General features: G+C 46.7%; 1 protein-coding gene across 1 annotated transcript in view; it reads right to left on the bottom strand.

The window, feature by feature from the left end:
• Nucleotides 1-24015, bottom strand: part of PPWD1 (peptidylprolyl isomerase domain and WD repeat containing 1) — a 416345-nt gene that overhangs the window by 329388 nt on the left and 62942 nt on the right. Inside the window, exon 3 of the mRNA XM_085631724.1 lies at nt 13326-13426. Coding sequence (XP_085487850.1) covers nt 13326-13426 — 101 coding nt within the window. The remainder of the gene's footprint in view (nt 1-13325; nt 13427-24015) is intronic.

The following is a 24015-nucleotide window of genomic DNA, read 5'->3' as shown; positions in this document are numbered from 1 at the left end:
GAAATTGGGAGAGATATTGATAAGATGTTGGCCCTATCTGGGAGCCAACCGGTCCTCTTATTGGCAGGAGATTTTAATATTCATGCCTGCCCACATGCAAAACACAGGACATGCGGTTTCTTAGGGGAACCAGACCTTAATGTTAGTATTCCATATATCCATTTTCCACATAACGATTATGGAACTGCACTTAATAACTTGATAGCCAAACTGGACCTAGAACTACTTGACTGCTCCATGAAAAAGGGCGATATTAAATGCCCAACTTTCAAAGGTAGGGATGCCCACTCTAACATTGACCATATCCTTGTCTCCTGCAATACTGCGTATTCCGACCTATGGATAACAGAGCAAGCAGTAAGCGACCACAACAGTATCTCTGTAACATTACTGACCTGGGGGCACATACATTCAGACCCCAGCAGCTGTGTCAGAGATATAGTTGCAGTGAGACCTAATGGGGCAAGAATTAAGTGGGCCAATGTTAATTCTGTTGTACTTTTGAATTGGATTATAACTAAATGTACAACAGAAATTGATTATTGTTTAAGTAACGAGATAGTACCTGCCACACTGCTCTCTACATTTTATAAAATCAACACTGTTTTGAGGGCTTATTGACAGGGAGAAGTAGGCCAATGAAAACTAGGCTAGTTGGCTGGTTTGACAGTAATTGTACTCAGGCCCTGTCTAAATTAAAGGCCGTCTTGGCCGCGAAACCCAGGGATACCACACGCATCAAGGCCGAACGCCTCAATTATAAGATTTCCTAGGTAGTTCGGAAAAAAGAAATACAAGAGGAGTTATGGCATAAACTCAGTTTAGCGGCAGATACAAATAACATTAGATGATTTTGGGAGACCATTAACTGCCCCTTCCTAAAGAATGACAACATTCCTGAACTAACATCGCACGTAAACTGCAATGCCTGGATAGACCATTTTACTAATATTTTTAACCCAGATAGTCTGGTTTTAGATTTTGTAACGAATCACAACTCTGTATGGCTATCGCCACCTCTATCCATTAGCTTGGACGAGGTTTATTTGGGGCTGTCAAAGAGTAGCGGGGGTAAAGCCCCGGGTCCTGACGGTGTTCCCGTGGACCTGTATAAACAGGAGATGAACTTATGGGCACCAATCTTAACCCGTATTTTTAATGCTGCTATAGAAGGCAACCTTCCCTTGACCTGGGGACAATCTATAATTGTCCCCTTATTTAAAAAAGGGTCCAGGTCAGAGGCACGTAACTATCGCCCGATCTCCTTCTTGGACTCATCAATTAAAATTCTGAGCAGAATCTTCCTAAACAGACTAGAAATATGGGCAGAGGATAATACCATTTTATCGCCAGTTCAGTATGGGTTCAGGAGGGGATTAGGTATAATGGAGCAGTGCCTGAACCTCGACCTCATTATAAATAAATATACTACGGTCAAAAAAGGGAACCTATTTTTATGTTTTGCTGACCTTAGCAGCGCTTTCGATTTGGTCAAACACTCAATCTTATGGCCTATATTATTGGAGATGGGTGCACCAAAAGACATCATACACTTTCTGGCTAGATTATATGAAAGGCTATCCAGTAAAGTACGTTTCGGGTCTAATGGGGAATCTACACCTTTTTTTAGAGTGTCTAGAGGTATCAGACAAGGTTGTGTTTTAGCCCCCTTGTTATTCTCCTTATTTATCAACCAAATTGACACAATCCTTAGACAGGTCCCAGCCGATGCCCCTCGAGTGGATGGCGATCCAATCCCAATACTGTTGTATGCGGACGATGCCGTCCTCTTGTCACGAACACAAATCGGCCTCCAACGCTTGATTGACAGCTTCCTGCGGTTTATTGACAGCAGGAAGCTGCTAATCAACAAAGAAAAAACATTTGTAACGTCTTGTGGGAGGAAGATCGGGGTAAAAAGGACCTTTTCTCTGGATGAGGCAAAAATTACAAACCACTAATAAATTTTGCTATCTTGGTGTTACATTCTCTGGTGATGGGAGATGGGACAATGAGTGCAAGAATGTGCGCCTTAAAATGGTAAGGAATAACAATGGCGTATTTAGATTTGCCTCTAAGCTTGGGAATAGGAGAATTAAGGAAATGATTTTGATTTACAAAGCCAGATGTCTATCCTCCGCTTTGTATGGGGCTGGTGTATGGGGCCACCATACCCTTTGTGGTAATCGTATTCAACTTGACGAAAACCCATTTTTGAGACGTCTATTGTGTGCCCCTGCATCAGCCTCTACAGAGCTAATTCACAGAGAAGTGGGCCTAGACCATATCAAAGATCTTGTAGCTTTACGGCCACTAGCCTTATGGCGATCTATTTGGTCTAAAACCGAAACCATATTTACCCAAAAAGTAATCAAAGACTGCCTAAGGTTGGACCATTGTTTGCACATTCCTTGGCTCAGACATATTTATCACTGGTATAAGCTTCTTTTTAACCTGGACCCATTCTTAATGCCGGACGAAGCTGCCAGTATATCTAAATCAGAGCTTAAGGTGACCATTCTATGCCATTCAAGAAAATCTAGAGAACCTGATTGTGCAAAACAAAGTACTTTTGTTTTTTATTGTGAAAATAATGCGAGTGAAGGTTTTCAGCCATACTTAACGGAAGTTTCAAGAAATTCTCACCGTTTTGTCCTTACTCGTTTAAGGTTTGGTATAGTACACCACCTTGTGTCTTTTCCTATTATTAGGCAGCACAGTAACACTCTATGCCCCTGCGACGACATATCCAAACAGAGTTGTTGTCATTTTATGCTGTTCTGTAAATTTTATAAATTTTTTTAAGAAGACAATTTTTAAAACTTATCTTTTTAAAGTATAATGTTCGGTCTACTAGGAATGCGATGCAGTTAATGTTTACTTTGGGAAGTGCAGATATATGATTTTATGTAGCTACTTATATTTTAAAATGTATGGCCGCTAGAAATTCTATTGTTATTTAATCACTCGGTATTCTAGCAAGTTGCATTCGCCATTTTGTCAAGTACAGTGATATTTGTACATGTTTCGACATGAGAACTGCACCTTACATAGTGTATTTTGCACATCACCTAGCACTTTAGCAACTAGCATATGCTAATTTATTGAGTTCATCAGAGCCTCCTCTTCTTGTATTCATATCGACAATTCCAATATGTATTGGTATGTTAGAGGAGATTGCATCTTAGCTAGCATGATGTGTACATTTAATGTATTTGGTCTATATTCCTTGTCCCTTTTATTGTTTTCTTATATGATTGCTGTATGTTTTATATTTTATGTCTGCTATACGGTTGTGCAAACAAACCGAATAAAGCATTATGAACTGAACTGATTATCTGTACTACACAGTGTCTCAATACAAGGAGTCGTCATACTTAAAGCTAGAACATTTGAAGCTACGACTCTTCGTATACTAGCTGATAATAAGGGTAGGTGGGCAATTGCACAACTTTTGGTACACGGCAAAAAATTAAGCATTTGCATGATTTATGGGCCTAACAATGATTGCCCTGAGGTTATTTCTTTTCTATGCTCAGAGCTGTTGGAGTGGGAGGGCGAACTTGTTGTCATGGGAGATTTTAACTGTATATTGAACCAAAGCTTGGACACTACTAACATCTCTGGCCGGTCTAGAATGCTACAGACAAGAGCAGCCATAAGGGACTTGCTCCATACCCACCAGCTGGTGGATATATGGTGGGCGGTTTATCCAGTATTCCCTGGTTATACTTTTTTCTCCAACCCACACAGGCACTATTCTAGGATTGACATGGTATTCGCTAATCAGTCTAGAATCGAAGAATCTTGTATAGAGGTATGTCAGAAAATCACTTCAGACCATAATCCTCTATTATTTACTATTCAGTATGGGACTGACATGAGAGGGCCTATAAGGGCTTTCTCATTTCCCAAACACCTACTTAAGAATCCAGACTATGTCCAGCGTATTCAGGGACTACTTGTAGAGTTTATTAACAACAATTCTCTAACTGCATCTTGGGCTATAGTCTGGGATTGCCTTAAAGCTTACGTCAGAGGTGTCACTCAACAATACTTGTTTGAACAGAACAGGGAAAAGCTCAGGAAGTCTGAGTCTGAACGGAGGGAATACTCTGACTTAGAGCAATCACACGCTAATGTGATTCTTAAAAAGGATGCAGGCGAAATTGAGATATACCAGCAGCTCTTATTGGCCAGGGCAAAACTTAGTCGTAAGCTAAAGGAGAAAGTGGCGAATCAGTATTTTAAATTTAGAACCCAACAGTACGAGTATGGGGAGAGGATTGGGCGTGTCCTAGCATACCAGCTGGCTGATCAGCGATGGTCTAATTTACAATAAGACGACGGACATACTGAAACAATTCAGACAATTTTACACTGACCTTTATAGCGATAACCTAGTTTTCAACCAGCATACAGCTGCAGGTTACATTCGGGATAGCGAAATGAACCCACTAGAGCCATGCATAACGGCACTGATGGATAGGGATGTGGGTATAGAGGAGATAGGGGTCGATACTAGGGCCCTACCCTTAGGAAAAGCAGTGGGTGAGGACACTATTCCCCTCGTTTTTTATAGGACGTTTGGAGAGATTCTCGATCCAGTTTTTTTTTTTATTTTTTATTTTAAACCGTTTATTGCAATCTCAAATATATACAGGTATGGGCCTACAACCTTCCGGCCGGCCGCTAAAGTGACGATAACAAATGACATACATACAATGAGGCACTTGGCTTTGCATAGACACTAAGGCAGGAGGTATCAACAACGCGGGCCATATGGCTCTGAGCCCACAATACGGTTTCATTTTATACAACACAACAACATAAATAAACACACACCCGCAAGGCAACCCACGATCGAAAGTGGCAGCACGTGCTCCTCAAATGGGGGACCCCAAACCATCCACTGAAAACCCCCGAGAGGGGAAGGGAAACAGGTCCGGGACTGGGAGAACACTGTGCTCGGAACTGAGGGAGGGAGTAAACTAGGGGGATGGAGCTGGTGAAGCGGGAGGCAACAACGGCGGCTCGCAGATATCCCCACGGTAGGCGTTCCAGGGGCCCCATATCTTCACCCATGCCCCAGGCTTACCCCGCGCCACATACACCACCTTTTCTCGGAACATGCACCAATCCATGTGTTCTTTCCAGGCCGACACCGCCGGGGACCTCTGGGATCCCCACAGCTGTGCAACGTCCCGTTTAGCCACCATATAGCCCAGAGTCACCCATCGCGTCTGCGGAACCGAGTAATCGGTCGGTTCCCACACATTCAGCAAACATCTCCTCGCTTCAGGCAACAGCGCGACATGCGTAACCGCTCGCAGGACCTCATGCACACCACGCCAGAATCGCTCCACCCTCGGGCATTCCCACAAAATGTGCAAAAAGGTCGCTGAAGCACCACACCCACGCTTACACAATCCGTCCTCGGCATAGCCCATACGCAGAAGCCTTGGCCCCGTCATGTACACCCGGTGGAGTATCTTAAGCTGGACGAAACGAAGGCGAGCCGGGATGGCCACCTCCTTCGGAGAGGCCACCGCGGAAATCCAGTCCTCGTCGTCCAACTCCAGCCCATCGGCAACCCAGGCCTCGCGGATGCCAGTCAGTAAACCCGAGCGATCATTTATCAATTTCTTGTAAATGAGGGAGATCGTGCTGTCCGGAACATGGCCATCTAGCACTCGATCCTCCAGGGTGGAGGACTCCGGGATGGAGGCCACGTCTGGGAAGACGGAGCCCAGTGCGTGACGGACCTGCAGGTACCGAAAGTATTCACTGCCCCGCAGCTGAAACTCCGCCTGCAACGTCTCGAATGTTTTAAATCCTCCCCTCGTCCAGAGATCCCCCACTGTACTGATGCCTATCGTGTCCCACTGCGCAAAGCCCTTCGAGGTCCACAGAGAGCCCAACCTCTCAGACGCATACAGCGGTGACGCCCGGGTCAAACGGTCCTTCCAGCCCATAGCTGCATTAGCCGCGTGCCATACTCGCACCATGACACGCGTGGGTCCCGTCAAGCGGGAATCAGGCACACTAGCGTAGAGCGCGCGATTGTAGTCGCCACCGGGCAGGAGCATCTTGTCCATTTCAAATGCCGGGTTTAGGGCGGGCCCATAGAGGCCATGATTAATTGCAGCTAACTGGGAGGCCCAGTAATACCGTTTAATATCCGGGAGGGCAATCCCTCCGTCGTACCACGGGAGCGTCAACTTTGCCAAGGCTATACGCGGCCTCCCGTCCCAGAACAAGCGGCGCTGTAAACCTTCCACTTCACGGAAGTAGCGCGCTGGGACCAAGTCCATAGTGTTCTGGAGAGCGTACAGGAAGCGCGGCAGTGACATCATCTTGAACAACGCCGCCCGGCCGAGCGGCGAAAGTGGCAAGCGCCTCCAGCGCGCGACATCCTCCTTCAAGCGCTGGAGGGGGGGGGAAGCAAATTTCGCTCGTAGCGGGCCACCGGGTCCAGCGTAATGTAGACACCCAAGTATCGAAATCCCTCCGAGGCAATCTGGATCGGACAGCCCTGCGGGAGGACAGGAGCCTCCCCGGAAAGCACATAAACACAGGATTTGGCCCAGTTGATGACAAGGCCTGAATTGCGGCCAAAAGAGTGCAGAACATCGACCAGGACAATCAGTGATTTGCGCGGGGAGGCTAAGTACAAAAGGATGACGTCTGCATAGAGAGACACGCGGTCCTCATACTCGGGGGTCCAACGGAGACCTCGGATAGAAGGGTGCCACCGCAGCCACTCCGCCAGGGGTTCCAAGGCCAGTGCGAACAGGAGCGGCGAAAGGGGGCAACCCCGTCGCGTGCCCCGTCCCAGCACGAATGGGGCCGAGACTCGACCATTCACCACCACCTGCGCAAGTGGGTCCGAGTACAACAATTTGACCCAGCTGATGAAACCCGGCCCAAAGCCAAATTTCGCCAGCATCGCCCAGATGTACGGCCACTCGAGTGTGTCGAACGCCATAGTGGCATCCAAAGACGCCAAGATGGCCGGCTCCCGCACGAACGGAGCACGCGCTAACACGCCGTGCAGGCGTCGCAGATTAAGAGCCGTATTGCGATGGGGAATAAAGCCGGACTGGTCTTGGTGGACCAGGTCGCCCACCACGCCGACCAGCCGGTTGGCGAGCACCTTGGCGAGGATTTTAGGCTCCGCATTCAAGAGCGAGATAGGCCGATAGGATGTGACCCGGTCTCCCCTCCTTGTGGATGACCACGATGGTAGCCAGACGCTGGTCCGGCGGGAGGGAGCCCCGCGAGTGGGCCGCAAGGAACATTGCGCGGAGGTGGGGTGCCAGTACATCCGGTCGCAGCTTGTATAACTCGATAGGAATGCCGTTCGGGCCCATGGCCTTGCCAGAAGCGACCGAGCGGATGGCGAGGGCGATTTCGTCCGAGGTGGGGGCGGCATCCAGCAACTCCCTGTCCTCCACAGAAAGGGAGGGGAGCGCGATGTCACGCAGCAGGGCATGGGAATCCTCCTCCGAGCAGGGAGAAACCGGGGAATATACCTCGCGGAAATAATCCGCGAAGCAAGAAACAATGCCTTCCGGCTCAATGACACGCACGCCATCCGTCCTCTCAATCAGCGGGACCACACGACTCGCTCTCTCCTTCTTATCCAACCACGCAATCAACTTGCCCGCCTTATCACCCACATCATACAATCGCCCCTGTTGCTCTCTGCTGAGGCCCCTGGCTGCCTCCGTGACGAGGGCCCTATAGGCCGCCTGCTTAAGGTGCAGAACGTGGAGCGCAGCGTCAGTCACCCCACTCCCCAAATCACCCTCCAATTCAGTAATTTCGGCCTCCACCCGGGTCACCTCCTCCTGTGCGCGCCTCCGGGCATGGGAAATAAAGGAGAGGGCCTCCCCTCTCAGCACTGTCTTGAAAGCCTCCCACAGGGAGATAGCCGACAGGACTGACCCCACATTCTCCTCGAAATACCGTTGCAAGGATTTAATCAAGGCAGCGCGAATAGTGGGGTCGCCCAGGTACCAAGCGTTGATTGGAGCTACCCTACCCTCCCCCCTCGGGAAGACATCAAAGTGCAACAGGAGCGGGGAGTGATCTGAAATGCCCCTCGCCAAAAGGCGCACCTCCCCCACCCTCCCGGCATAGGCCGCAGGGACAAGGATATGATCAAGCCGCGAAAGGCTACCATGGGCACCCGAATGGAAGGTGTACTGCAGCTGAGTGGGATGCTTTAAACGCCAGCAGTCCACCAATCCCAGTGTGTCCAAAAGGCCCGACAGCCACGCCTGTGCCCGGGGGAGGTCCCTAGGGGGATAACGATCCATAGTCCCAGAAACCACCGCGTTGAAGTCCCCCCCAACCACCAGAAGCCCCCCCGGAAGGTCAAGAAGGAGGCGTCCCAGGTCCGCAAAGGTGGTGGACTGTAACCCCGGTGGGACGTACACCGAGACAAAGACGACTACTTTGCCCTCCATTCTCCCCACCAAAACAGTGTAGCGTCCCCTCTCATCATGGCGCACCTCGTCTATTTCTAGCGGTAGCGAGGTCTTGACCATAATGCCCACCCCTCGTGAGCCTGACGTAAAGCCCGAGTGGGCCACCAAACGATAACCACGTCGATTCATGGCACAAAAGGAGTTACCAATAAGGTGTGTCTCCTGCAGAAAGACCACATCAGGCGAAATCCGTTTCAGATACTGCAGGACCACACCCCGCTTAATCCTATCCCCCAGCCCGTTAACGTTCCAGGACAACAAAGTCCGGTCCCTACCCCCCATCACATACAGAAACCATCATTTGTCCCCCCGAGAGCAGCTCAAAAACACCAGTACAATAAAGGGTTTGCCTTGCGGTAGAAACGAACCACACCCCACCCCAACCCACCCATCCCAACAGAACTCCCCCCCACCCTGCACCCCTGCATGAGCCCAAACAGCCCCCCCAAAGTGCAGTGTGCCTGTCGCCCCATAGAAAGAAAACTAACTAGTCCCCCAGAGGAGGAGGGAGATCCCCCAAGAGACCCCGCACGACCTCCACAGGAGGGGAACTTACCCTAACAGTCAATGGTGACAATAACACAGTCCGGAGCAAGGCCTACCATTAGTCCCTTAGTCCTGATCCGGCGGGCCCTCCCACCAACCGCTCCCCCCCCCGCCCCCCCCGGCCCCGATCTCCGGGCAAAGTGTCCAGCCAGTCCCCGGCCGCCTCGGGACGATCAAAAAAGTGCGTGCGGCCATCTACCTCCACCCGCAGCTTAGCTGGAAAAAGCATCGAATATTTGAGATTCAGGTCTCGTAGGCGACGTTTGACACCCAGAAAGCTCAGTCTCTGCTTTTGGACCGCCGGGGTAAAGTCAGGATAGAAATTAATATCCATGTTGTCAAGTCTGACTGGCCCTTGGAGCCTAGAAGTCTGCAGGATAGCGTCTCTGTCCCTAAAATTGAAAATCCGGGCGATGAGAGGCCTCGGAGGGGCGCCGATCTTAGGCCTACCCCCGGGGACCCTATGGGCCCGTTCCACTGCAAAGAATTTGCTCAGCCCCCGAGGCTGTAGGTGGGTGAGGACCAGGTCCTCCACGAACAGATCCGCTGCCTCCGCCTCTCGTCCCTCCGGCACCCCGATAATGCGGACGTTGTTTCTCCGGGCCCGACCCTCGGAATCCTCCAGTCGACGATTCATCAGGGCGCTCGCCTGGCCAAGCCTGCGCACCTCCTGTTGGAGGGCCGCCACGTCAGTTGTGAGGCCCGAGGTAGAGTGGGCCAAAGAATCGACCCGGTCATTTGTTTTAGACAGATCGGCTCTCACGAGGCCCACGTCCACGAGGACCGAGTCGATCTTCTGCGCCAGAGTGTCAAAGCGCTGGTCCACCGAGGCCTTCATCTCGGCGATAGCGCCCATGACGTCCCGGAGGGTCAGGTCCGTGGGCAGAGCAGGAGCATCAGTCGGGCCCGTGGGGGACCTACGCAGCGCCTCTGGAGATCCCTTCTGGAGGGTGTAGCGGTCCATGTTATTGGATTGTTGGGCCGTGCAACGACGGGTCGACTTCACCTTGGCCCGGTCGCCATCTTGTTTTGTGGCCATGGTCGCAATCCCCAAATCGAGCCAATCTCCTCAGAAAGGGGGCAGACAATCCCGTTCAAGGGCTCCGGGGGGGGGCGACCACCGCTCCTCAGGACGGATCGCAGCCGGCGGGCCGGCAGGGCAGCCCAACGAGGCCACAGCACCGCACACCGCCCCGCAACCCAACCTCGCCTGGCAGCAAGGAGGGCGCAAAAGCGAAAGTGAAAGTGCGGGGCACGCGAGCCACCCAGCCTCGCCCGCCGCTGTTGTTCACTTTGTGTCCGGATCGCCCCACAACTCCAGTACGGGGGGCCGGCGTGGAGAAGGCCGCAAACCTCAATCGATGCTCCTGCCGGTGTCCGAGGTCCGATTTAAAAACGGAAAACGGGCGTCACCTCTGCTCGGGCTCACAAATACAGTCCCCTCATCTGGGACAGGATTCTGTCAGGATTTATGCAGGAGGTCGCGGAGGTCCTCGGGAGCCTCGCACCTACGCGGCCATCTTGGTTGCGCGCTAGGCTCCTCCCCCCGATCCAGTTTTTTTGAAGCTGGTCAATGGTATATTGGAAGGTGGGGCAGCACCGCCCTCTTGGAAATCGACTAATATAGTTGTTTTTCTTAAAAAAGGAAAACCGTCAGAGGAAAGAGGCTCTTATCCCCCGATTTCTCTTATTAATCACGATGCTAAGATCTTCTCCAAAGTTCTCTCCTCAAGACTAGCACTGTTTATACATTTAATTGTATCGGATCAACAACACGGCTTTATCCCTGGGTGGTACACTACGACACATATTAATACTGCAATTGCCGCATTTGACGTTGCCTGTCAGATGGGAGGTAAAATATCAATGATGCTGCTTGACGCCGAGAAGGCCTTTGACCGGGTTACTTGGGGGTCTCTTTGGTCAATAATGGCAGAAGTAGGGCTTGGTCGGAGGTTTGTCACTGCAGTTCATAAATTATACACAAATTCCACTGCAACAATCAGGCTCAATGGTTTAACTTCATCTCCTTTTAGCATTCAGAGGGGCACGAGGCAGGGATGTCCTTTATCGCCACTCCTGTTCGCGATCTACATCGAGCCCTTTATTCGTCACTTACTGCACAATACGAGTATTATTCCTGTGTCTTTCAATAATGTACCTCTTAAAGTCACCGCCTACGCGGACGATATTGCGGTCTACACTATTAATCCTATTGAGGCAATGGCGGAGACGATCGCAGCGGCTCGGTGCTTTGGGGCTTTCTCGGGGTACAAGCTTACCCAAACAATAACTAACTTTGAAATTGCTCATGACACTTTATCTTTAGGTGTTACTCAAACAGCTACATACCTGGGGGTTAACCTCAGTAGTCAGATGAATAAAATAGTAAAATTAAACTAAGAACCTTTATTTAAGAAGGTTGCTGCTGACCTTCGTAAATGGCACCAATTGCTCCTCACAATCTGGGGGAGATGTAATATTGTTAAGATGAACATTCTGCCTAAATGTTTGTATCTTTTTAGGGCTATCCCACTGAGGGTTCCCTTTTCTTTCTTTAAAAGACTTGATAGCATTATTGGCAGCTTTATCTGGGGCCATAAAAGGGCTAGACGTGCTATTAAGTCTCTGAAACTGCCTTATGAAAGAGGAGGTTTTCGACTCCCAGACTTTAAGCTATACTTTTGGGCAGCTTTTGCTAGCCGATTGCAGAGTCTGCTCCAAAGGTCTGGTATGTCTCAAACCTGGTTACCATATCAGCTGGTGTGCGGGCTAGAGTACAGGTTCATAGTGTGCAAGATGTCTGACCCGAACTACTTCAAGCCGGTTCGCTTTAAGATAGTGGGACAAGCAGTCCGGATTTGGCACGATATTGTACGTGCATACAATATTCCGGAACTCCACAAACTCACGTATTTAGGGGGCATCCCGCGACTAGGAGCCCTTTTTGATGACTCAGTCTGGAGAAGCTGGCAGCGCAGCGGAATCACGCAATTAGGGCAACTATATGATTCGGATGGCTTTAGATCCTTCTCTTAGAAGCGAATTTGGAGTTCCGTACAACTCATTTTTAAAATTTTTGCAAGTACGGGACTTTTTCATCAATGGGAAAGGCTTAGTTGCACTTAGCGGAATTAGCAAGGCTGCCCGCTCACTACTACAGGTAACTGGCAAGGGCTGCATAGGGAAAATTTATAAGAACCTTTTGATGGAGTCAGGGGATGATGGCGGACAGGCCGTAGTAAAACTAAATCGAGTCTTTGGGATTGTTGTGAGCGAAGAAGACCTATATAACTCTCTGACTACTATTAACACGGCAGTTACTTCTATAAAATGTAAAACTTCAACAACATCGAATGTTGTTTCTCCTCTATTACACTCCTGAAGTCATTACAAAATGGGTAACGATTAATCCTTCACCTAAGACACACTGCCCTAAATGTTTACTTTATGCAGCCGATATTAGACACATGTTTATTACATGTCCGAAACTGAACACATACTGGGCTCAGGTATCTGAGGAACTGTGCAAATTGGCAGGCAGGAACATCGTTATCTCTGAAAAAGAGATACTCATGGGTCTAACAGACAACTCTGGCCTAATACCCAACGCTCTTTTCTCTATTATTATGGCCTGCTGCCGTCTCGGTATTGCAAGGGCTTGGATTGACACGAAATGCCCGACACTCACAGAGAAGCGGCTGATATTGAGAGGGGTCTATGAGATGGAATTGGCGCTTGCCAAAGCTAAGGGTATCTCCTCTTGTGTTAAATTTGAACGCATTTGGACTAGCCTTCATTGGGACTAATCAAACATTGGTGTACTGCTAACATTTGAATGTGCAAGTTGCCATAGCTATCGTCTTTTTTTTTCTTCTTCTCATTGCGGTTATAGTACTTGCAATTTATCTGTGATTAATGTTTATTTGCCCTCATTATTTTTTTTCTCGTCTGCTTAAATTATTGGCAATAAAAAAATTAATAAAAAAAAGAAAAAAAAAAAACACAATAGGTGGCAGCAGCTCCTATTGTATCACAAATGCATGTACGTGGAGAACAAGACATAGTATTGCATTGTGTGGTACACACTTCAACAACTGCATAATGTTCCACAACACTTTTGATAAAGTTAGGGGTATGGATGCCTTGAATGACATCACAGGGTATGGCAGCAATGTCACAGCACACAATGTAGGTATTTGACACTTGTAAACAAAAAGTCCAACAATTTTTATCTGAAACAGACATTGCAGACAAGTGCAGCATCACCACAGAAATCCTTACCTAAATGGCTGCGGAAATGTTTGACAAATTCGATTCCCTCTGCAATTTTCTTCCAGAATTTAACATGTCCATCATGGCTGGCAGTGATGATAAAATCTGTCCTGTGAAGATTGATAAACAAATAAGTTACTAAATACCTATGGGTAAAATACTTTTTCTCAACAAGCCCTGTCTGTTGGCAGCAGACTGTAATAAACCTAATTTTATCGGTGCCTTCCCAGACTCCTTTACCAAGTACCAAGTACCTCAGATGAAGTGTGTAGGAAGCTGGCTCTGTACATATAATACCAAAGTCAGGTATAATGTGCATAGAGTGTGTAGCAGAGGCTAAATTAGGTATGTACTAACAGCTCTCTTTGTGGTAGTGTGGGCGAGCAATTAGGCTTATTAGGAGGGTGTGTTAAGCATTTATTGTATTGAAGAACACTTTTAGGAACAAAACTCGTAAAATTGGTTCCTATGGGAAAAAATGGATGAGCGGTTCACAGGTAAGTAAACGACTTACAGGTGAGAGTTTTGAGGGTTAGGACTAAGGTTCCCCAAGGTCTAGGTAGGTACTCAAGTTGTACCACCAGTGGCACTAGGGCGGCCAGGTGCAGAGTGCAGGCGCAATGTTAGCCAATTGGGCTAAGGGGGACTTCAATCAGGGACTGCTCATGGGCAGGCTACTCTTGTGTGAGAGCAAAGCTCCTGGAGTTAAGTTCAGCACTGCAAGGGCCACCAATCAGCACAGGAGCTGCACCACCAGCGGCACAGGGTGGCTGGGTGCAGTGTGCTAAAAAGATGTCAGGGACCCTGTGGATGCCAATAGAGACCTTTGGTTCAGCAACGATGCTGCAGGCTCGGGCAGGGAGACTTCCTGAAGTTGGGTTCTTTGGGGATGCCTGGACACTGGTTGGGCCACCCAAAGAACATGGGGGGGTTGTGTGCAGGGGTGTCAAGTCAAAGATATGTTTATTTAGATCATAATCTTTAAACAATACAAAACAATTAGTGTAATTTAAAATTAATTCACATCAATCGCACCGGCAACTTTACCGATTAAATTTTCAGACCAAATTAAAACCAGATTAAAATCCTCTTGACCTATATGCATATCAGATAATACATAAATCTCACTTCATTGTTGGTGGGTCTACTCCCTACGAAATTATAAAACCGGTTCTAGACAAGATATAAAAATATTTCTTTATAAAATTCTAAAATATCAGTTCTAATTTATTATAAAACTCTGTACTGCCTTTATGAACTTCCCCAAGGCGATTGCAATTTCTATGTTGGGCATTTCTGTGATAACATCGATCACTTGTGCCCGGTTTCTTATGCCATATTTTACGAATATTGGACGTAGCCAGAGTTTGCGTTGCTCTAGGATTGTTAGACAGTCCAGCAGAATATGCACCGAGTCTGCTTTTGTTCCCAGGTTACATTTACAGCACCCTTTGGGATCGAGCATTTTATTTTTGCTTCCTTTGTTTATTAACCATGGGTTAATCCCAATGCGGAACCTTAAGATCTCCTGTCTATACCATGGATTTGGTAAGATATCCAGGTAAGGGAACCAATTTTCCTTTGCCCAGGAGTTCATCATAAACTTTACTGATTTTTTCTTGCTAAGGTATTCCTTGTCTGCTCTTTTTGATGCTTCTTGACCATTATACTTTAACTCTTTTTTTGTGCCTTCTATCTTAAGTAACGCACGGCATAAGACCACTTTTGTATTCTCAGCGGCCTGTACCACTTTCTTACTACACCTTTTTGCCCAACTTAAATTACTTTGTTGAATCTCATTACGACACCAATATGCAACCTTTTGTCCATTGTCATTCTCCAGGCGTTTCCAAACTGTAATCGCTGCTACTTGTACTCCCCATGCCATTGTTCCTATTTCTAATCTTAATGCTTGGATCATTGCTGATGGGGGCAGTGATAAGAGGTTTTTCCGGCATTTTCCTTCCTCCAGGTCCCAGACATCTTTACCGCTCAAATAAATGATTTCTGCTCCATAGAGTACTTGGGATGGTATCATTGCATTGAAAGCCTTTAATAGAGGACGATGGGACATATCCCCATAGTCACGGTTAAACATTTTTAGCCCGGCAATTGTTTTGGGCTTCTAGGTGTGTGTGCCAGTTTAATGTTTTATCGAACCACACACCTAGGTAGCGGTATTCATTAACAGATTCTAATTTAAGATCACCTAAAAACCAATTAAACTTAAATCGCTTTTTTCCCAAAGCGTAACATTTTCGTCTTATCTAGATTTACCGTTAGGAATTTCTTTTCACAATATTCCTTAAAAAATTTCAGCTTCCTTTGAAGGCCTATTTCCGTCCGATCTACTATTACCAGGTCATCCGCATATAAAAGGCACGGTACCTTTTTGCCATTCATCCTAGCACTGCCCTCCACTTCTAAACCCTCTGGTAGGTCGGATAGAAATATAGAGAATAGCTGGGGGGGCCAATACACAGCCCTGTCTTAGGCCATTTCCAATTGGTATTTTTGGTGTTAGTGACCTCTCCGTGTCCCTGATTACTTGGGCCCAGGTGCCTCTGTGTAGTTCTTTTAATATAATCAGCAGATCTTTTGGTATATTTTTATTGATTAATAGTTCCCAGAGACAATCCCGGTCCACTGAATCAAAGGCGGCGCGGAAGTCAACGAAGCAGCAACAGAGCTTTCCGTTCTGTTCCGTTGATTTCCTTGCCAATGCCCATAAGGAGAAACAATGGTCAATTGTAGAGCATCCTTCTCTGAACCCTCCCTGTTCTACAGGTATTATTGCACACTCATTGTCTATTTAAGACAAGTTTCGCAAATACCTTTTCTCCTATATCCAGGAGGTTTATCAGTCTATAGATTTGGGGTTCACCCATACTGCCTTTTTTATGAATTGGCCTGATTATTGCACCCTTCCAATTTGATGGCATTTTACCTTCTATTAATACTACTTGGAATAGTTGGGATAGGAACCTTGCCCACCATTTTATATGAGACTTTAATATTAACGCTGGGAGATTGTCCAGCCCTGCGGCCCGAGTTAAATTCAGTTTTTTAATTGTAGCTTCTACTCGCTCTTCCGAAAAGTCTGCTTTAAATTCTTCTGCGGGTTCCTGCCAACTTTGGGGCTCTAGATCCCCAGTGGTCATACGTGCTCCATACAGCTCCCTTAGGTATTTATCCCAGGCTGCCTCACTTACGGCACACTTAATTTCCCCAACTTGGGGGGCCGATGCTAGTTTTACCAATTTCCAGAATTGTCTCAAGTTTTTAGTCTCTATGGCATCTAGTAGGTCCCCCCAAAATTTCTCTTTATGTGCCCTTTTTGCATCGGAGACCATCCTTTTAAATTCAGATTTTAATTTAGTGAGGTGATTTTGCCTCTCTTGATTAAACTCTTTCCTTAGCCTTCTGGCTTCTGCTCTTATCTCTCTTTTTTTAATTTGACAGTCCATTGAAAACTATTTTACTCGACTTGCCCGGTTTATAATGCCTTTCCTTTTATTCTTTTTTAATTCTACCCTAAGACACTGGTACTACTTGAGCTATCTTTTCCTCATACCATTCCAAGTTTACTCTCCCAGGATTTTCTAAATCAATCTTTAACCCCTTCGGTGCTCATGACGGAATGGTTCCGTCATGACCCACGGTTGAGCTGTGCTCATGACGGAACCATTCCGTCATGACCACACCCGCGCAAGATTCCGTCAGCACAGCGGCGGAATCTGCGCAGCATCGAAGGGGTTAATTAGAAGGCCTTTAACTTTTCCTGGTACTCATCTGTTAGTCTTGTTGTTGCCCGTCTAGGGTAGTCTACTTCTTGAGGAATCACTTTTTCTCTGGATTCCATCCTTCCCCCTTGTAACGTTAATTGCAGCGCATTATGGTCACTAACCTCATTTTGATGCAACTTAAATTCCTGCACAAGAGGCATGTTCCAGGCTAGTGTAAAAATATAATCGATTGGGCAATTTTGTGCCCCTTTTTTAAAGGTCTTCTTTGCCGGGCTGTCCATTTTAAATCTGCCGTTTAAGCAAAATAGACCCTTTTCCCCTAAGTAATTAACTAGATCTAGGTCCTGTTTCGAGGGGTTACATACTGGAAAGCTGGCATACTTAATTCCATAGGCGTCCAACAGTTCTGCATGCCAGCGATCCGCCTTCGTTGGATGTAACTTATGATTAAAGTCACCCGCAATTAACAGAACGTCGGAGGGATACCTTTCTAGTAGGGAGTCTATAACCTCTTTAAAATTCTTCATCTCAGTTACATATTCTCCCATATTATCCCACTGCATATAGACATTCATAACAATTATCCTTTCACACTTTTTATCCAAGGTCAAAACATTTAACCTACAAACCAATATCCATTTACAATTTACTTTTAATATTTCTATGTTACCTAAAATTTTTGTGGAGATTAGCGTCATAATTCCCCCCGAGGGGCGACCATATCTTTGCCTTTTGGCCAGACGATTTAGTTGGTGATAGCCCTCAAAGCAAGGGGTTCGCCACATGCACAAGTCTCTTGTAGTCAGGCAATTGCTACATTGTTTACGTGCAACTTTATCTGTTCTTGTTTTAGCTCATTGCCTAACCCATTTATATTCCATGATAAGAGACTTAGGCATTGCGGCAACCCCACTTCCTATTCTATCTCACTTAAGCCTCCAGCCTCGCCCGTTCCTTCCAGAAACCTCTGAGGAGTCTTCTACGGAGCTTATTTGACTCCAATTCCCCCACAGGTCCTCCTTTACTGTATTGTTTATCATTACATTTAGGTGGCTACCCTCTTCTTCGTTGCCCTTTTGCAGCCACACCTGACGCCTCCCTAGGCCTGCGTGGTATTTTAGGAAATTCCTTCCCGGTTGAATTTCTTCACCCAAGTCCTTTTCTGATATCACCCTTACTCCCCCTTGGTATATCTCTCTGGCTGCTTCCACAATTGCCCTTTTTACTAAGTTCGAATATAGTAATACTTTTGTTATTTCCATGCCCTTTATGCTTTCTAAAAAGCCCACCTGTCTCAGATCTTTTGAGCCAATCCCACTCAGGCTTATACATTTGGAGAAGATTGACAGAACTGGAGTTCTGTTTAGGGGATTAATTTTCCTCCGATTCTTACCCCTTTGGCCTGTATGCACCGATTCCAGATATATCCATTTATTCTTTCCCGTCCCCCTCCTTTCTCGGCGGACGCTATGTTTCGCTGCCTACTCCCTTCCTCCCTGGGGGCCCTGCTACTTGCTCATATGGTTGTGCTGATCCAGCCTGATTACTTTAACTCTGTGTGTTCTGTATTTGGCCCCTTACACATGTTATTTTCTGATTTACAGGGTTTATTTTTCGAGCCATCACTTTTGGGACCTTACTACCCACCATCCTGCTTTTGTATAGTTGATGTATTCCTTCTAGCATCTGACACTGGGGGTCCTAATGGTACAAAGGTCTGAGCCGAAATATTTAATTTTTCCTTTGCTGCCTTTTTATTTTTATTTCCTTTTACCGCTATCTGCGGGACCTTCTTTTGACTTGGCCTGTTTTGAGTGCAGGCCCTTGCATGTTCCCATCTCCTTTTTACCAGCATTGGTCTCTTGGATATATACACATTGTCTAGTGGCTCTTGTGGTTCTTCCAACACACATCCTACGCTTCGATCTGTTATCTGTGAAGTCACTACTGGGCTTATCATACGAGGCATTTGCCCTTTTATTCCTGTTAGTAGTTCTTCGATCTTTTTTAGGGTTGTCTTTTGGGAATTCAGTACACTATTGTTCAGCATTGATACTTCTAAGATTCCCTGAAGGGTTTTTTGTAGCATTAGTAATAAGTCCAATATCGATGACGTAGCTGGAACCGATAAATCCGAGTCCTGGGGGCTGTTTCTCTCATGTATTAATTGGCTCCCTAACTTTTCTATGTCCTGCTGGTTACTTTTCTCTCCACACTGTTGCACGGGGGACCCTTTGGTTTGAGGCTGCAGGCGTCGGCTTGAAGGTCTGGAGATCACCATATCCCCGGTCAGGATCACTGGGGAGACCTCCTCGTGGTGTTGGGCTAATCAAACTCGGGCATGGGCGGCGGGTGCAGAGTCGTGCAAAACCGTGAAGCCGCCTGGATCAGGATTCTGTGGGAGAGTCTTTGCCTGAGCAAATACAGTGCTCTTGGGAGACAAAGTCTTTAAGATGGTTGTAAAGCAGGACCTCCGGGCTCTGGGGGGCTGCTGGACATGCTGGGGTTTCGCTTTAGTAGAGTCTGAGTTGTGACAGGCCGGTAGGGCTGGGGCCCAAGCAGTTGAAGTCCTCTTCTTCCTGGGTCAGCACGGCTCTTCGGTCCTTCTTTCTTCCTTGAATCCGAGGAGGCAAGGTTCAGGGTCACCCCTAAATACAAAATTTAGGGGTGTGAAAAGGGTGTGCAGGTCAGTACCAATGGATCCCTTCCTTGGGGTGGGAACACCCCCTATCATACCACCCTCCAGTGGGAGGGGACATGAGCCTTTTCCTAACTTAAAGATGAGGGGACTGAGATGTGTGCTTCACATTGCCTCCACCACTTAAGGATTGGGGTTGGCAAAGTTGGGCACACCTCTCCTCCTAGCTTGGTTTTCCTGGTGATTCTCCCGCCCAAAGTGGGAGGCAGAAGCAGTGGGAGCCAGTTGCTGGGGGCAGCAAAAGGCAAGGACGGCGGCCTAAGGCGGCAGGCCTTTGAAACTTTCCCTTTGTGGATCCAGCCTATCCTAGGGGCGGAGGAATGACACCTATGCCCAGGATAGGCTATGTTCCTTTTCTAGAGTGTGGAGGCCCTCTACCCAGGGGTCCAGAGACCTGTCTGGTGGGGTGCAAATAGTGGGAAGCCATGCAGGAACTACACAAGGGCTGGTCATTATTCAAGGGGCAGCTCTAAGATGCCATCCGAATGCATTTTACATTAAATCCCACACTGGCACCCACATTGGCATCAGTGTGGGTTTATTGTGCTGAGATGTTTACTACAAACTTCCCCATTTTTAGTAAAGCCATTATGGAGCTGTTGAGTTTGTAATGATTAACTCCCAGGCCATATTCTCTTTACAGCTTTACTACACTTACTATGTCTAAGAATGGACTTAGACACTGTAGGGTTACAGGGCTCCGGCCACCGTACCCTCACCTGGGGGCTAGTGCACCCTGCTAGATGGGTGACTTACCTAGGCTTCAGACAGTGGGTTGCAGGCATGGCACACAGGGATGTGTGCCATGTCGACTTCATCTTTCTCTGGCGCAATAGGGGCTGCAGCCCTTAGAGGCCTTCCCTAGTCACAGTGCCTGTGGTATCTATAGTACATTTTACAAGGGTGTTACCTGTGGCCAGAGATGTGCCAATTGGGGGTATAAAGTTACAGCTTTGGGAAATAACACAGGCCCTGGGAACCTGATTGGCATGGACCCAGGGCACACCAAATCAAAGTACATCATGTGTCAGGCCAAAAGTGGAGGTAACTATGCAAAAAAGGGGCACTTTCCTACAAAGTGCAGCACAGATATTCAACAGAGCTTGTGTTTTTGTAATTATCTAAAAACCAGTGGCGGATCCTCAATATGGGCATTAGGGCTCGACACTACCATTAATAGGATATGCAATCAATGTTCAGGAAAGAGTGCTGCAGTTTGGCTGCACTGCTTACTGAACAGCAGATGTCTGTTTATTGCTACTGTACAACACACCCCAAGCATTGCCCAGAGCCTGGGAAAAGGTAGTCCAATATAAATGTGGGAAGATCAGGTAGAGATTAAACCAAATGGGGGGACGAATAAGGGCTTTGTCGAGGTCCAGTATTCATGCCCAATCGAAGTCAAAACAGAAGAGGGTATGCAGTTCCTAACAGGGCAGGGGGAGCGAGGTGAGCCAAGAAGGGACTATTATTCCTTAATGGAAGAGGGAAAGGGGGATCCCTCCTTACGGAATAAGGGCCCTCACACACCCAGCCAGCTGGGTGTCATGCTTCATAATTGGGCTTGCTCCTTGTCAGGTCGGCGCTGCAATACCCCACAGGCTACCTATGAGGGGCTCTTTGGCGGAGATCTTTTATTCCTTGCCGTTTTGTGCCGTGGATGTGAGTGACCTAAAGGTGTTGATGTGCTAAGTGAGGGTCAATGGACCGTGCAAAGGTTAAAACAGGAAATCGAAGTCCAAACAGAATAATTTGAATGAATATGGCTTCCAACCCGGCTAAAAAGTAAAAGTGGTGCACTCCTGAAATAATGCGTCAAGATCTCGCGCTCAAATTCATGTGGTCGACATCTTTCTTGCCTATGTGTCAGGGTGGTCTAGCGGCAATTCATCAGGACCTAAAAGAACAGTTCTATCTACAGTACTGGTGGTGTTCTGGTTAATTGAACGTGAAAGACCTCAAAAAGAACCTCAAATGTGGTATCTGTAAATGCGGTGGCCAACCAACAATCGATTGGTGACTCACACCACCAACTCCCGGCAGGTAAAGACACCTGGAATTTGAGTGTTGTGGCGTCGACTGCGATGTAGTCAGTGGACCTACCCATACGCTTCCGCCACCATTACGGGACAATATTCCCGTCTTGGCTGACCTCGCTCCCCCCTGCCCTGTTTGGAACTGCATACCCTCTTCTGTTTTAGGATCAGGAAGAGCACAGCATTGTGTAGCATTCGAATCCCACAGAAGCACTGAAAGAACAGGGTTGTTGATTGTAATTCTGCTTCAGGGGGTGGGATGTGCAACCCTATTATGTGAAGCTAAATGCTAGGTTATGGTTCCTGAACTCACATGCTCTCACACATGCACAAACTGGGGCTCAGGAATAAGTCAACAATTAGGACACAGACCATAATATAAACACAGTATAGATTATAAAAATATTTAAATACTGGTCAAAACCAAAATTGCTCATGTTGTTTTAAGACTGTAGTTTCAAATGTCCTTCAGTGGTTTCTGTAAAGCATGTTAAGAATGGGAAAGAACCATTGTTGTTTCCTGTTCTTAACATGCTTTAAAGTTGTAACGCATGTCTTTACAACTAATTTTATTATAAACGTCTGTGTAAAGGCATGCATGGTAAAGCCAGAATATGCGTTTTAAACGCAAGTATTGGGTAAGTATGGGTTTTTATAGTTTCGGGTGTTTATGGGTTTCAAGGGGGTTAGGGAGGGGGGTGGTGGAGGTGGTTTATTTATATATAACCACAGTTGTTTCCAAAAGGTAGCCCTGATACCACTCAGCTCTACAGGAGGCAAGGAAAACACAGCACAGCAAGGCACCACTGCTTTGCGAGTTTATAATTTTCTCATCACCATGAGGTCGGACAAGAGTCCAATGTGTTTCAGCCGTAGCCTTCAACAGGGTCAGAGTTTTCAAAGTGCAAACAATACTTTTAAAGGGAACCACCCTCTAAAAAACACACACCATTAAAAACAATGCATAGACTGCTTTTCAATTAAGTCAATGGCATACTTTTTACACCATATTGAGTTTTGTTATGTTTGACTTTATCTCAGTTTGATACTATATAGTTCTCAATTTCGGGATACATATATACAAACACACAGTGATTATACTTAACTGACTTAACTGTAAAACACTCATGGGCCTTTAACAATCATGCTATTAGAACAAAATGTGTTGTAAAGGCATATGCGTAGTAAAGGTTTGTGTTTTAGTGTTAATACGTTGTAATAACCGCGCTGAAATGGCATGCTTTGCAATAGTATGCAATGTTATGTCATATAACCGCTAAGCAACATTTTTGGCATAGGAAGCCTGTGCTGCCATAATCAGGCCTCGTAGAAAGTTCTAAACTAGCTCAATAAAACACATAATGGACCGTTCAGGGGTCCTCAATTGGAACGGACAGTCTAGACTCTACTTGATAAGATTACTTGAATTACTGCCATAGTACATACACATGCAACCCCCACATTTTTTTTTTATTATTTGGCTTGAACGCAGACAGCAAAGCTTTTCTTAGGATTATAAATATGGGATTACAATTTCTCAATCATGCTGCCAATGAAAATAAGTAACCATCAAGGTGCTCTGCGTGACGCACAAGCATTCAGGACAAGAGGTCCCAAAGACCCTGATAACCAACTAAAAGCCATCTCACAATCTTAGATCTGCACTGGACAACACCCTTCAACAAAAAGAGCTTGTGGCACAGGTAGTAGACCCAGAAGCATCACACAAATGTATTCTAGCACTGGGAAAATCGTTCCTTTACAAATTCTAGATAACCCATGACCATCATCTTCCCCCAGGCTTTCCTACCCACCATAGAAGCAAGAACCAGATTGTTAACTATGGAAACCCCCATCTGTACCCACTCCATAACCAACAAGTTTACCCAGTGCTCAACAGAGGGGGAAAAAGCCCACAATTCCTGCATCAAGCTCTGAAATAATATACAGAATGAAAATTCAACTTTTACTAACCTAAAAGTAGCTAGCCTTCTATTCTAAGTCTATTCGTTCTCCTTATATTCTACTGCTTGGAAAATAACTAAATAAATAAATAAACCCCCCCCCCCCCCCCCCCCCCAAAAAAAAAAATTGATCACTGATCTGTGCTAAAAGAGCCCTGATTTTTCTAGGCTTTAAGAGCATATTACTTTTCAAGTCATAAATCATCATGTCTACACAGTTTTGCACACCACAGTTTTATCACCATTGCTTTTCAC

This window comes from Triturus cristatus, chromosome 2_1, assembly GCF_964204655.1.
Source record: "Triturus cristatus chromosome 2_1, aTriCri1.1, whole genome shotgun sequence".
Lineage (NCBI taxonomy): Eukaryota > Metazoa > Chordata > Amphibia > Caudata > Salamandridae > Triturus > Triturus cristatus.
Note: the sequence above shows the minus strand (reverse complement) of the source record. Positions and strands in the feature narration are given on the sequence as shown.